The sequence below is a fragment of the Lissotriton vulgaris genome, chromosome 10 (assembly GCF_964263255.1).
Source record: "Lissotriton vulgaris chromosome 10, aLisVul1.2, whole genome shotgun sequence".
Classification (NCBI taxonomy): domain Eukaryota; kingdom Metazoa; phylum Chordata; class Amphibia; order Caudata; family Salamandridae; genus Lissotriton; species Lissotriton vulgaris.
The window spans coordinates 276,904,969-276,920,321 of NC_141698.1; the positions used below are offsets into that span (position 1 = coordinate 276,904,969).

At 44.3% G+C, this 15,353-nt stretch overlaps 1 protein-coding gene across 2 annotated transcripts in view; it reads right to left on the reverse strand.

Moving 5' to 3' along the window:
* Positions 1 to 15,353, reverse strand: part of SCAP (SREBF chaperone) — an 833,069-nt gene that overhangs the window by 258,829 nt on the left and 558,887 nt on the right. For both annotated transcript variants that reach the window (XM_086941009.1, XM_086941010.1), the window contains one exon: positions 770 to 868. In XM_086941009.1, the coding sequence (XP_086797135.1) occupies positions 770 to 868 (99 nt within the window). The remainder of the gene's footprint in view (positions 1 to 769; positions 869 to 15,353) is intronic.

A 15,353-nucleotide genomic window follows, 5' to 3' on the forward strand; every position in this document is an offset into this window, starting at 1 on the left:
TCTTTAAAGGCTTCTTTTTGCTATGATGTCGCTAACACAACTGTGAAGTCAGGGTTAGTTGGGACCAGGGACGGAATCCACTCTGAAGGAGATCAGTAGCGAGACAAAGAACCACATTGACACTCTTGCACCCTCTCTAGAGTTATAAAGTGATGCGATGGGTATGATTCTCGTCTGGATTTCTTTTATGATTTTTCTTCGACTTACCTTCAACTGCATCAAGGACCAGATACGGGACTGGGCAAGGGATCTTCAATCTGACTTCGACCAGTCATGGTGCTGATTCTTGGTGACAGAGCAGATTAGTTTCATCTATAAAAACTATGGATTACGTTTTTCTTGAACAGTATTTGCTAGGAAGAGTCAAAAATCTGCAGAAGAAGAGTCCTTAGAGGGATTTCTAACTGCGCATAGGCGTGAAAACTTTAGAGGAGTATAAGCAGATTAAGCCTAACAACATTAGGAGACCTAATTAATTAATAAGATGGTCAAGAAAGTCTCATGTATTAAAAGCATGCTGTTAATATTGCTAGGATAAATATATTGAAGACTTCCTGAATCTAAACTAAGAATAATTTAAAAGCATGTAAACCCCAAAAAGATCTATTAGTGGAAAATTAAACAAAGAGGGTGGGAAAAAAGCACGGTCTACAAAACAATCCAAGAAATGATTGCATGCGTACATACAACCAACTAAAAGACCCATATATGTTGAAGTTCACTCCAGTATGAGAAGGGGGGCATGACCGACAACTCTTGTCCCACTTACCTCCATCCTCCGGATGTCTATGGACAATACAGTTGTGAAAAAGAGCATTTGCAGGAAGAAGTCCGATACAAGCCCGACCACGGCAAAGAGGCAGAACTCCTGCAACAGAGAACAGAGGCAGTGTCAAAGGTAAAAAGATGACAGAGCAGGGCACATTGGCTAATGTTTCACAGGGCCACATGGCATAAGCAGTAGTGTAATGGCGGTTAACAGCAAACAGGGAATACATGGTTGACATAACATTACAATGAAACATAGTTAAACTGCTATAAAATGTAAACAATCCATCTGGGATTTCTGAAAAACACTTTGATAACTGGAAAGTAATGTATGGAAGGAAACAGAAGACTGTGGGTATAATCCAAAAAGCGACTTTGCATTACAAAGTCAGTGCACCCACCTCTAAAAAGACTTAGCACCAACTGAAAATACACAAATGTGCATTGCAATTGCCATCTACCATTGAGGCTGGTAGCGCATACTTGGCAAACCCTTGAAAGTTGGAAGGGGTGGCAAAGAGGCGTTCCTAAAAGCAGCCTCTTTCTTAAACAGGCTCTTTGTGTTTCACAGTTTGCAATCAGATATGAAAATAATTGGACACCAGTCAGCCATCAAACTTTGAGTGTGGATGCTAAAACGCCCGCTTTGAAGTACCAAAATATTCACCTCAAATGGAAACATCAAGGTATTAGAGTCTACTCTAACAAACAGACTATATACAGCTTTACTTTGCTAGCATACTCAGTTACTATTGCTCCCATCTACACAACTAGGGGCCTTCAAATGTCTCTATTTATTATCACGTTAACACAGTGGGGCATTACAACAATTCAGAGCTCTCCTTTAAACCTCTCCCATGTCACAATTAGTCCCGGATAATGTTCATGTTATTTTTAGGGTATTTTCAAAGATACAGATTGTTGCAAAGACAAAATAGCGAAACACTGAAAACTCTAAGAAACATCACTGTTTTGGTGAATCACAAAGCCATAATAAAAATCAACCAAAGTTAGCTTAGAACTGATACTGCTTCTTTTCTATCCCAAAGAAAGCAAAAGGGAAGAAAATAGGAAAAGAAAGATACTTTGCAAATTACCGTCCATTAGACCCTACTTTTAGATTGTAAATCTTCCCCTGGCCAGTGGACTCTTGAAGGAAGACCTGAACTGAATTAGCCAGACACAGTTTAATTATCTAGGTATCCGTGTGACAGCTTCATATAATTCCGCTAAATACAACACATCTCATGATATGACGACCATCATCTCTTTCTGGTAACCACTTCCCAACATCTCCAGGCATCGGCCTCCACTCCCCAAAACCCTCCGCTTAGACAGCAGCACACCACTGACCCTAAACACTCCCTTTCCCAATGAAATATTTTCTTTCTTGGTAACTTCTGATCCCTGTAAGTCATTTCTGCCAGCCTTCTCCGTATTAGCTGTTCCTTTCTGTATTAGTTGCTCCTCTCCTGTTAAGGGGAGCGACTGATTCCTGGAATCAGACCCCTGTAGTTATCAGGCAAACCTCACCTTTTAGTACAATCACATCACAACATTGAAGCCGCTACGAGGTTACTCTGAGGGAGCACCAGCATTTTTTAACTAGGCTGCTCACTTAAACTGTTTTAGGATTTATATATTCTTTAAAAAAAATTGTTGCTGCTACTGATCTTAAATCTGGTACACTTTGGTAAAAATATTGTCATTGCTGCTATCTTACTGTGTGGTTTTATTGTGCACGCTTACATTGAGCTGTGTTAAAGCTCAGGGGGGGACACAATTCTTTTAACCTCACTTCCACACTCTGCTGCCTTTTTGGTCAGCGCTCTAGTCGCTGGACCCGGTTTGGAAGATTTAAGGACTCAATGACGCAACTACGCAGAGGACGCGCCAAAAGCAAGCCCGTCTGCGCCCGTCCACGACTGGACAGGACCAATGGCCAGGAATTCTGCCCTTTGCTCTCAAAACAGGTACTGTTACACTTCTGAACATCTCAGATGATTGCAGCAAACCCTAATCCCAGGCTGTTCTCACAATACTGACCCCAGCAGTTGTGATATTAGCTGTAACTACTGCACTTTTAGGCCAAAAAGCACCCTTCCCCCTTCGGAAGAACCGCTGACTAAAACCTTTAAACTTCTCCTGCTCAACTGCAGATCATTACCTAAACACTCTGCCGAGTTATCTATGTTGCTATTAGATGAAAGTCCGGATATTCTGTTCCTTACCAAAACTTGGACTAACTTCCACTCTGAGCCTGACATTGTCCAAATTCTCTCCTCTGATTACTTTATACAGAGGCTAGATAGAGCAAAAGGCAAAGGCGGCGGGTTGTAATTATTTATAAAACCCATTTTATATATCGAATTCTTGGGAGTCCTTTGACTGACTGAGAACCTTCATTTCTCGATAGGACTTACACCTATGTTCTCCCTGTTGGGAGTTTTAATCTACCGACCTCCCGGACCCTTGGGCCAGTTCCATAATTCCTTATCAGAAACGGTTACTAATCTGGCAAGTATCTCCTCTAATTTTACCATTTTAGGCTACCTAAACCTACACTTTGATGATCTTGCATCAGCGGCCGCCTCAGAACTTGCCTCCGATCTCACAGCTCTCCAACTTACTCAGAAGGTGTCTGCGGCATCACACTCCAAAGGGCACCTTCTTGACCCGTTTTTTTCCAATTTAGAAGAATTACGATGTTTAAAACCCATTCCCATCCTTTGGTCAGACCATTATCTGATCTCTCTCCACTGGTCCTCCAAGCTTGCTATTTTATCAGCTCGATAAACTAGGAAATATGCCCGCACCTGGCCTAAACTCATATTAGAGGAATGGGTCACAGCATTGGGAAACACCAAACGTTCCACTGACAGTTACCCTATATTAGCTAATCATCAATTCAACAATTGGAGTGAAAGGTCTTTAGACCAGGTCCTGCCTAAAAATAATATTCAGATAAAGACAGGGCCTAATCGATCAGCCTGGTACACTCCTAATCTTCGCGAGCTGAATCAAGCGCTGAAAGAAGCTGGAGGAAAGATCTTTCTCTCTTTAGGAAAAAGCAGTACAGGGATAATATCAAATTATACAAAGCTGAAATTAAAAAGGCTCAAGCTCAACACTTTGGTGAAAAAATTGCTGTTGCAGTAAACTCTACTCGGGAGACTTTCCATCGTTAAAAAACTCCTGAAAACCCCTGACCCCTCAGACACCCATGAGGCCACTGACTGTCGCTGCAACAAACTTGCTGATTATTTTTCTAACAAAATCCAAACTATTTGTTGTTCTTTCTCCGATCCTTCTTTCACCCCCCAAATGGAGGAATCTAACATCAGTAACAAAGAACACACATTAAACATGTTCCCCCATTGGACAAAGGAACTTTTCAAGCTATCTTTGAATCGATCAAGAGTGGATCCCACCAAGACCCTGCCCCCTTCATGTTTTGAAACTAGCGGCTGAATCAGTCGGCCCTACAATAATGGACTTGATCAACGCCTCGCTTTCCTCTGGAGTAGACCCCACGTCCTGGAAAAAGGCATTGGTAAAAGCATTATTGAAAAAAACAAGTTTAGACCCAGACTGCCTTAGTAACTACCGACCCATTTCATTACTTCCTGGGGTTAGTAAAGTGGCAGAAAAGCATGTCAACCAGATACTTTCCAGTTACTTGGAAGCAGGTAACCTTCTGCATGCGTCCCAAACCGGGCCAAGGGACTGAAACTGCCCTATTGGCAGTCTTGGAAGATTCCAGAAGGATTCTGGATGCAGGAGGTACTCTGGCCTTGCTACTTTTACATCTTAGTGCGGCCTTTGGTATGGTGAACCACCGTATCTTAGTCCAATGCCTCCAAAATATGGGCTTTTCTCAAGTTGCTCTATACTGGCTGCGATACTTCCTGGAGGACAGATATTTCCAAGTAGTTGAAGGTGAGGCCGAGTCAAGCCCTCGGCCCCTCCACTGTGGGGTGTCCCAGGGCTCATCATAGAGCCCAACTATCTTTAATATTTACATGGCCCCTCTTGCGGATATCGTCCTCCCGTTTAGGGTACAAATTGTCACTTATGCGGACAACACCCAATTTGTGGTCGCCTTGAACCATAAGGACAGAGCTACCATTCGTCTTGACCCTTGCCTCGAAGAAGTGACTAGATGGATGAAACACTCCCATCTAAAACTCAATGGAGAGAAAACCGAGCTCCCCCAAACCGGAGATAAAGAGCCTCGGTTTCTGGCTAGACTCTGAGCTTTGCTTTAAATCTCAAGCTAGAAAGGTTGTTGCATCTTGCTTTGGCATACTAAGAATGTTGCTTGTTGCTCAAGCAAGAAAGCTTGTAGTACAAGCACATATTCTATCTCGCTTGGACTACGGAAACGCTCTGTATCGAGGCGCCCCGTGCTCGGTCCTGGCAAAGCTTCAAACAATGCAAAATTGGGCTGCCAGGACACTCATATTTCTTTAAAGTACAGGTCCTGCCATGCATGTTAATTTGATTTATAGCTTACCCTCAACACCTAAAAAGGCATAAGTCACGGCCTTTCTGAGAAATATTCCCCTAGCTGACATATGTAAAGCAGCTACATAAGAAGTAGTGTGGATATCTTAGCTAGATCACATGCAATGGTTGGCCAGACGGTCCAAAGGACCTTATTTCAGACATCTGCTTTATCCATATGCTAGTCATAGCTTAGGAAAGGGTCCTGCTTTACAGTCTATGCAGTATTTATGAAGAAAAAGTGCCCCCCACTTGTTTTTCAGAACTGCTCTTAATTATGAGCAACACATCCACTTTGATTTCCTTTTTGTATGTTTAAAATTTATGTCAATTCTTTGGTGTTCTTTGTCTGACATGAAATGTACAGAATTTTCTAATTAACTGTTGGATTCAAGGTATAAATAAACATACCGAACATATCTAATCAAAGTGGATGTGTTGCTCATAATTAAGAGCAGTTCTGAAAAACAAGTGGGGGGCACTTTTTCTTCATAAATACTTTAATCAAGGTCCAGCCTCTCCACTTTCTAAGGACCTAACTCCTTCACTTTAACAAGTTACAGTCTATGCAGAGCATGTCTACCTACAGTAACACATGCTATGAATGTAAAATTTTACTTACCCTGTAAGCATCTGTTTGTAGCATGTAATGCTGTACATTCATTTGCACCCACCCTCCTCCCCGGACGCATCTATCTGTGATCACAGATTTCTTCCCATATTAATAAACTTTGTTTCACAAAGCATAAGTGCACCATACTGCATTCACTCATCACTCAATATTACTCTGACCCGCTGTGCGAAAACAAATCTAACATGGAGTCAGTGCCCATGCGCATTTCTTACCAAGGGAGGAGTTGTGCTGCATCTTGTGACTAAAAAGACTTCTAAGAAAAACAACCCGCAAACACCTGAGAACCAACACTAGTTAGCAGGAGTATGAAGAGTATGTGCTCCTACCACAACAAATGCAATGAACAGTTATTTATCTTCATGAAGGATATTTCTGGTGGATACATAATCATCCTGCAGATTACTCAGCTAATGACTACTCCCTACAGGATTCAGAGTGGTCTGGAAAACTTTGCAAAGTAGACACAAGATGGCCACGGCAGCAACAAATACACCACACAACAAGACAACATACTTTAGGATCCTATTACCCACAGCAGTAGCTCATCGAGGTGGAGAAAGGGCGGTGAAGAATCTGCAGGTAGAAAATGTATTCACTAGAAACATCATTACAGAGGTTAAGTAATTCTGATGAATAAATCTTACTACAGTTAATTCACCCTATTAAGTCCCAAAAATGGTTTCTTCTCAGGAGGTGGGCCTAGCATGATGGATAAACATGCAAAACCAGTCTGACAAGTCATTGTCCGCCCAACATGTGAGGCAGCAGGTCTTCGCAAAAATATCCAATAAGGACCATGTAATCGCCTGGCAGATGGCAGTTTACAACTTTATTGTACATGATTAATAAAAAACCATTAGAGCATGTGTAGTTATATGTAAAACCAAACGTAGTATCAGTACGTATCACTTCAACAATTAAAAAAAAACAAATAAAACAAAGCCATATAGGCTTTGCAGAGTTCAGAATTTGATAAAAGTGCCTTACATTAACTTTAAAAAACTACGAGCCATACATTTTACAGTTATACTTTTTAGCTGCATATTCTATCCATTTAGGTTCTGTGCCAGTGCCTGCCTACATGTTCATATTTGGAGCCGATTGAAAATCTTTCGCAATAACTTTCTATGAGGGCTCAACAGAACTGGAGACACAAATAAAAAATGTAAAAGAGTCTTTTTTGTGGCTACAAAGTCTTGCATTGGACCATGTTACTTTCAACTTGGAAACAATCATTTGTAGGAAAATGTCCCTTCCTGTGCAACAGAAATTTCAACTTGAAATTAAACAAAGATGTGATTGATATTGAAGACGTGTTGACAGCACATATTAATTTAGGACCATTCAAGCAAGCAAAGTTTTAGCAATGATTTATTACAGAATTGTGAGATTCTTTTTAGACTTTCATGAAGGTCTTGAAGACAACAGAAGTCGACAAATAATTTGCCTAAGCCATTACTTTTTTTTGTCTATTGATATTCAGCAGTAGGTATATTCCATAACTGATTTTTGGAATGTTACTAACATTGAGTCTTCAAGCTCAGGCATTAGATGTAAATTAAAATCACTACTTAGGAGTCAGTATGCAGCATTTTTCAATCAGAAATAATTTAGTCTAGTTTATCAAGTATCCGTTTTTATTTTTTTCTAGGGGTTAATATAAATATTCATAAGCATTTAAGGGGCCTCACTTGGTGAAGGAGCCCAATTTTTTTTTAATCATAATCCCAAGTAACCAAGGTGCACTTATATTTAGAGAAAATTTCCAACTGCAAGGCTACCGGTATGTAAATAGATAAGCCTCCTATTGGTGGGCCTTTATTATGTACTCTTGTAGCCAAAGGATGATATTTGATGTATCCTATTAAAGGGCATGAAGATTTGCACCAAGTTGCTTGACTAAGTAATATGTCAAACGTTTGCCAAAACTGTATTACATTTTCGTCTGAACGGGATTTTAGATATGCATTTTGTTGGGTATTATTAATCTTTTTGTTGCAATAAGTTAATATTTCGATCACTTCAGCGAATGAGTTTAGGATACTCGGAAGTGTTTCTAGGTTATTTATTATGGGAGAGCATGTACAAGAGTTAGGAGAGTGGATTGTCTTAGTTTTTGCCCAATGTATTAGTTTATTAAGACGCTAAAGCTTAATATTGATTTCCAACACACACATTGAAAGATTAGGGAGAATGTCACCTTGTAGTTTTAACATATCGGATTGTATTTTAAGAGCTTTCACTGTGACATCAAGGGACCTAATTAGGGATTTCCAAATTGGAAAGTCTATTTTTCCAGTGTCCTGAAAATTAAAAACTTTGGACTTAAAAAAAAAAAGGCTATATCTTTTGTAGGAAGAGTGTGGGAAAGCGGACTAGTTAGACTAGAAGGCCGTTGTTTTTCCTCTTTGTCCATTAGTAGTATTGATTGATCCATGATGGCCTATAACACGGAAACATATGCAATTTGTTGACCCTTGCTGGTGAGGGCCTCATCTGGAATAACTTATTGCATAATGTGCTGTTGTTGCAAAATATATATGAATATCCATATATAAATTCATGTGAATGCACTTCAAAGATATCATGCTTAGATAAATCACATTAACATGAGGCCTGGAGCTCCAAAGGGCTTCCTATCTGACCTTGACTAGACAAGCTTCAACACGCTATTTTGTACCCCTTTAGAGGTAAATTTGCCCGTCCTGACTACATGATATTTCTTAATCTGGTTGAGCAAGTTGCTTACACAGTGCCGAGCCAGCCTTTCTGGTCTGCCCATATCTGGCTGTTTATAATTTGCATGGTGCAAACATTGCACATCCATGTTAGCCATATTTGGCTTGGTGCCATATTCTAGTTTCGCTGACGTGGCATTTATAACTGTATATAGCACCTAGAAACCTGTCACTCTGGGAAGAAGCAGTCTGAGAGCCCCCAAGGCTGGAGACCGGACTTCTTCCTTGCTAATTAGCAATGATGCATGCTTTTGGTACCAATAAATACATTTCACTCTGTTTCTGAGCAGACCTGCTATGTCTGGTGAGTTTCATTCATTTTCTCCTGGGAGGGTGCCAGTATTTCCCCATCAAAATGGTGTCGGAAGTGGGATACTAGGAGGACTGTGATGTCACCAGTTGGTAAGTGAGACGTAAGCTAAATAACTAACTTGCTTTGCTGCAAGTGACCTTTCAGTCTTTCAAATGCATATTTAACACATAGTATAAATAAAAGGGCATTGACTGGCATTTAAAATAGACAGGGGACCGTAGAGAATGTTTTTAAAATGTTCTCTGTATCAATACACTAATTGATATGTGGCATACACTGCAGGAGAGCCTGGGTTAGAGAATAATTTATGTGTACCTACACATATGAGAAGTAGTGAAGCAGGTGACGCTCACCTGCTTCCTAAGGCCGTTCCTCTCTGGTGTGAGCGGCTCCGCAGTCGGCGGAGAGCACACTCGCTCCCAGCTGAGGACGGGCCAGGTGGGAGCCTCAAAGTGCGAGTCAGCGCGTGGAGCCTACCGGGGGACTGCGAGGACCAGCATCCTCAGCTTTACACAGCTGGTGCCTCTTCCCCCGGCGGCCACGCCCCCAGCCTCCAGCAAACATTAACGCGGACAACATCGGCTGAGTGGGTGTTTCTTACCGGATTTCCCTTTTGCCACGAGGACTACCAGAAACTTCTGCTGCAGCCTGTTTGCCTTCTTGCTCGCCCTCCACCTTTCGCGACACCCGCTTCGCGGGTGCCGCTCACCTGCTTCCTAAGGCCGTTCCTCGCTGGTGTGAGCGGCTCCGCAGTCGGCGGAGAGCACACTCGCTCCCAGCTGAGGACGGGCCAGGTGGGAGCCTCAAAGTGCGAGTCAGCGCGTGGAGCCTACCGGGGGACTGCAAGGACCAGCATCCTCAGCTTTACACAGCTGGTGCCTCTTCCCCCGGCGGCCACGCCCCCAGCCTCCAGCAAACATTAACGCAGACAACATCGGCTGAGTGGGTGTTTCTTACCGGATTTCCCTTTTGCCACGAGGACTGCCAGAGACTTCTGCTGCAGCCTGTTTACCTTCTTGCTCGCCCTCCACCTTTCGCGACACCAGCTTTGCGGGTGCCGCTCACCTGCTTCCTAAGGCCGTTCCTCGCTGGTGTGAGCGGCTCCGCAGTCGGCGGAGAGCACACTCGCTCTCAGCTGAGGACGGGCCAGGTGGGAGCCTCAAAGTGCGAGTCAGCGCGTGGAGCCTACCGGGGGACTGCGAGGACCAGCATCCTCAGCTTTACACAGCTGGTGCCTCTTCCCCCGGAGGCCACGCCCCCAACCTCCTTGTTTATTACAGGCTTGGCCATTACAGCGTCGCGGGACGAGCGCGGGGCGCAGCTCGGGGCGAAGACCGGGCAAAGAGCGGGCCGTTTGAGGCCGTTCGAGTACGTGAGAGCCCGGCCCGGGCCCCCCCTCTTTAACTGTCACCTCTGCCCCTCTGTTACAACGGAACAATGTGTACCAGAGAAACTAGAAGCAAATCTACATTAGCTGCTGCAGGAGCTGACACTTACTTTGCTAAAGCCGGATCTCTACTAATTGAAGAAATTGAGGTCTTGGAAAGAAGAATCTCCCAAGAAATAGATTGGGTTAGAAGATCCTCAATTGGCCCAATGGCTCAAGCTAGAACACCGGAGGGAAGGATTGAACTTACAACTAAAGATAGGAATAACCAGGTAACACTCCCCCCCCCCCCCCCCCCCAACCCTAATACTAGTGATTTGGAGTCAACAATTGATGTCCCTAGCGATTTGGATAACCTGAGTATAATGGCTCTCCCAAACACCCAACCGACTCAGACACTACCTGTCATTATACCACCACCTTGTGACCCGGTGATCACGGTAATTAACACTCAAAAGTCTAATCTTGATAATGATAAGGGGGTTAGGGAAGGTGCCATACAAAAAAAGAGGGGGGGCTCCACCAAAGTAGCGAACAAGATAAAATCCCCAACATTCAAACCTCCATGGGGAAAAGGGGCTAAGGGAGACACCATGGTTTCTATCCTAGGAAAGCAGGGCAGAGCCACTACCCCTTCATCTCCCTCTACTAAGGCACCAGCAAAGGCCATACTAGCTACCCCACCTGATAACTCCAGTGACTATATTACACTGGAGGATATCAGCGCACTTCTTAGATCAGTATTGAGCCCGCTGGAAGCTCGATTAATTAAGATCGAGGCAAGGCTAGTTAATATTGAAACAGCAACAGTCCAACTAGCCGACTTAAAGAAACTTGACACAAATACAGCGAAAATAACACAAAGAGGCCCCGATCTAGGATCCAGAAAGGGTAATGTACCCACAGCTACTAGGAAAAACTTACCATCAACTGTTGCACAAAATCCAGTACCCACTGCGGCTCAAACTCCTCTTCCCCTGCCCAACACAAACCCTAAGAAAGCATCAGCACCAAATCCACAAACTACAACAACCCTACTGACCACTACTCCTACACCCAAGGATATTCCATCAACTCAGTCCAAAGCCAAGGGTGACCAAACAACTATGGGAGAGAAACTTACTCACAATCGCAAAACCAAACTTGTTAATCTCCCTCCAGAGGCTGCCCCTTACACGCTAGTTTTGACAGGGCTTCCGGAATTAAAACACACAACTACAGAATCAATAGCATCACTCAGAAATAAAGTCACCAGCTGGTTATCCACATATCGACCGCTCCCAAGAGGGATTACCAGCGACATTTCTATGGTCAGGCGGGTTACTTGGGTGGGGTACTCCAAAAAATCAGTAGGGGGAGATTGCATCTTGGTTACCTTCGGGGAACCAGGCACAGCTGCATATATTTGTTCCTGGGACCCAGAGGATCTAGCTACTAGTATTCAACCTCTCCCCCTCGCATTCTTTTATCCTTCAAGTCTTTATAACTTGGAGGATCAAAGATGGGGGCACCACCAAGATCTCTTGGACGATTGGGGAAGTGGCCGTAGGGAGAGAAGCGGCCCTCCAAACTACAGGGGAAGATCCACTGATCACTTCAGACAGTTTGAGGAGGATGAGGGCTGGGAAAACATTACAAGGAGAAGGGGCCCCAGGGGAGGATTCATAAGAGGTATCCAAGGGCCACATAGAGTGCGCTATCCAGCCCATCTCCCAGTTTATAACAGATACAGTAGTCTGGAGATGGTAGACTGACGCGAAAATAATGGGGGGTGTGAAAGGACAGCCTCAGAAGAAACGGTGAACAGCTCAGTCTTACTACCCACTCCGCGACTATGGTTACAAAACCCTATGGAATCAAACCTACCCATAGTGTCCTCTCCCGTGGCTCCAAAAGCGAACCATACTAATTTAAGTTACGACCAGGCACAATCATCCCCAACACAGCCGGTTACTCCGGAGATTAGGGAATCCAACAACGCTATTACTATGGGTTCATCTCCTATCAAACTATGCCCCCTAACACTGGTCTCGTGGAATGTAGCGGGATTGGTTAGTAAGATTGACTCGCCTGACTGGATCTCCTTTATTAATTCTAAAAACATTGTACTCTTCCAGGAGACCTGGTCACGCGATGAAATCTCGCTTCAAGGTTTTGCAGCCTTCTCCAAACCAGCTAAGTGGGGGGGAAGAGGAAGGCCATCGGGAGGTCTCGCGACCTGGATAGCTACAGATCTAGGCTGCCAGGCTAACCACCTGGAAACGAACTCAGATGACATTTTGGCCGTCTTATTGGAATGGCCAAATTCATCAAAACTGGTGGTTGTGAATATATACTCAAGGCCAACACAAATAGGCAAGGAATCTACCACCATAGAACAACTTTCTGTGTTCCTTGATAGTATCCCTTGGGAACTTGCATGCCTGGTGGGAGGTGATTTAAATTCACAGTATGAACCACTATTAGGTTTACGCGAAGGTCCCTCTTTTGAGGAAGACACACGCTGGCGCGTACCCAAGACTGGGGCACCTCCCCCAAGAGCCTGGACCCCCTTGGCCTTGCAGATTACTGCCCTTACCCTAAATCAGGGACTAAGGGCCTGCAACGGCCGCTGTATCTCCGATACACCTAGTGCCTGTACTTACAATAAAATCGGCTGGGAATCCAGAATAGATTATATTCTCGTCAAGTTATTCATGTGGTCAAAGGTAGTTGATCTAAAAGTAATTGAGAGACGAGATAGTGACCATAACGCCCTGGAACTTTTTTACATCTTACCAGGGAATGAACTCCCTACCCCCAGTATGAACAATAATAAGTCTGGGCTCCTTTTAGAAAACAACCGGAGGAAAGTTAAATGGGAGAAATTAGTCACCAGGAGTGATGGATTACCCAAACTCTATGCAAGGATCCTTCCGTATCTGGAGGATGCTTTCCAAACAGGGAAACAGGCAGAAGGGCCCGTTAATAGGGAAAAGCTCGCTCAGGTACATGCTAAGGTAATTAACACTTTAGAGATAGATCTATTCTCAACGCAGGGAAAAAGATCAGGACCCCTAGGCAAATCGACTTGGTATAATGCCACTTGCCGGGAAGCTAAGACCGAACTGCTTTTGGCCATTAAGAGTAGAACCAATAGAGAGGAAATCCAAGCCAGGAGAAGATCCTACAGGAAACTTCTGGTAGATGCAAAGGCCGAATGGGACCAGGGATATTGGGAAAACCTTTTAAGTTCATTAACTACTCGAGACTCGCGTAAATTTTGGCGCTTGGTCGCAAACGGGTCAGAGGATTTACCCTCAGCTATTGAGCCCAACATTTCCCCAAGTCTATGGCAGAGCCATTTCGAGGCCCTGTATTCAACACAAGAAGGGTCTCCTAGCAGTCCAGATTGCATGTCAGGACAAGGCACGTGTGCCGATCATTTTACAGAAAAAGAGGTGAGGGCGGCAATAGCTGGGCTTCCTGCTGGAAAGGCCCCCGGTCTTGATGGGGTTCCTGGGGACCTGTTTAAGCAGGAACCAGGGATATGGGCCCCCTATCTTACATTGTTGTTTAACGCTATCCTGGGGGGGTATGGAGGTCCCGGATACTTGGCTGGGCGCAGAGGTGGTCCCAATTTATAAAAAGGGGTCCCCTCTGCTCCCAGCCAACTACCGACCCATAAGTCTTATTGACATATCCCAGAAGCTCTTTGGGAGATTGATCTTGAATCGTTTGCAAAACTGGGTAGATGAGAGGGGTGTCTTGACCCCCTATCAGGCTGGATTCAGACAGGGAGTGTCAACAACCGACCAAATATTTAGGTTGAACCTGATTTACTGGAGGACAGCTATAATCGAGGGCGGCACCCTGTATACAGTTTTTGTAGATCTTCGTGCCGCCTTCGATTTGGTACCAAGACAGAAACTATGGAAAGTCCTGGAGGAGTTGAATGTCCCTGGAGACATTCTGGGTATCCTGAGGAGATTACATAGTAACAACTATGCCCGCGTAAGGTGCGGAAAAGGAGGCAAACTAACCGAAAGGTTTCCCGTTCGCAGAGGGGTGAGACAGGGTTGTGTTCTTGCACCGACCCTGTTTTGCCTCTTTGTGAACGGGATAGTTGACCATCTAACCAGGATCCCCAATATCGATGCACCAAAGTTGACTGGCAGCAGGGTGCCTGCAATTATGTTTGCAGACGACACCCTGCTGCTGTCTAAATCCCCTATGGGCATTCAGCGTGTACTGGACGGGTTCCTGCAGTTCTGTTTAGATCGAGGACTTGAAATTAACGCCCAGAAGACTAAATACATGATCCTCAACCCTAAGCCACATAATCGTTCCTCCCCAAGGCTAGGAGAAGTCCAACTGGAGTGGGTGTATTCAATCGAATACCTTGGGATTACTCTCAATGAACATCTAACGTAGTCATCCCATCAGGCGAAAGCAAATATCAAACTGGCACAGTTGGCGGGAGGCACTAAGAGATTGGCTAAAAAATCCCCCTTCCGTCCACTAAGCCCTATAATTCACATTTATAAAGCTCAAGCCCGGGGTGCTGTCACGTATGGGGGTGAGTTGTGGGGGCACACTCTATCATCTAAATTATTAATAACAGAAAACAGATTTTTGAGACAGATTGTTGCCCTCCCACAGAGTACACCATTACTCCCGCTCAGACTGGACTTGGACATTCAACCTATAACGGAGGTACTGGGCTTAAAGCCTCTGACATTCTGGCGGCGAATATGGAGTAGCCCGGATCTTCAAATCTACAGAGCTGAGCTGCAGGAATTTCTGGAACTTCCCGGTGCCAAAACAATGCCATGGCTGATCTACATTAGGAAAACGCTGGAGGCAATTGGACTACACGAACTGTGGACTGACCCACTCAACATGTGCCCCAGGATCCCAAAAAAGGCACTGTCGAGAGCCTATTATGAGCAGATGCTCCATAGAACCATGGATGGAACACGTGAGGGTTCGCTGTTTAATAAGTTTATACAAACTAAAGACTCTTAC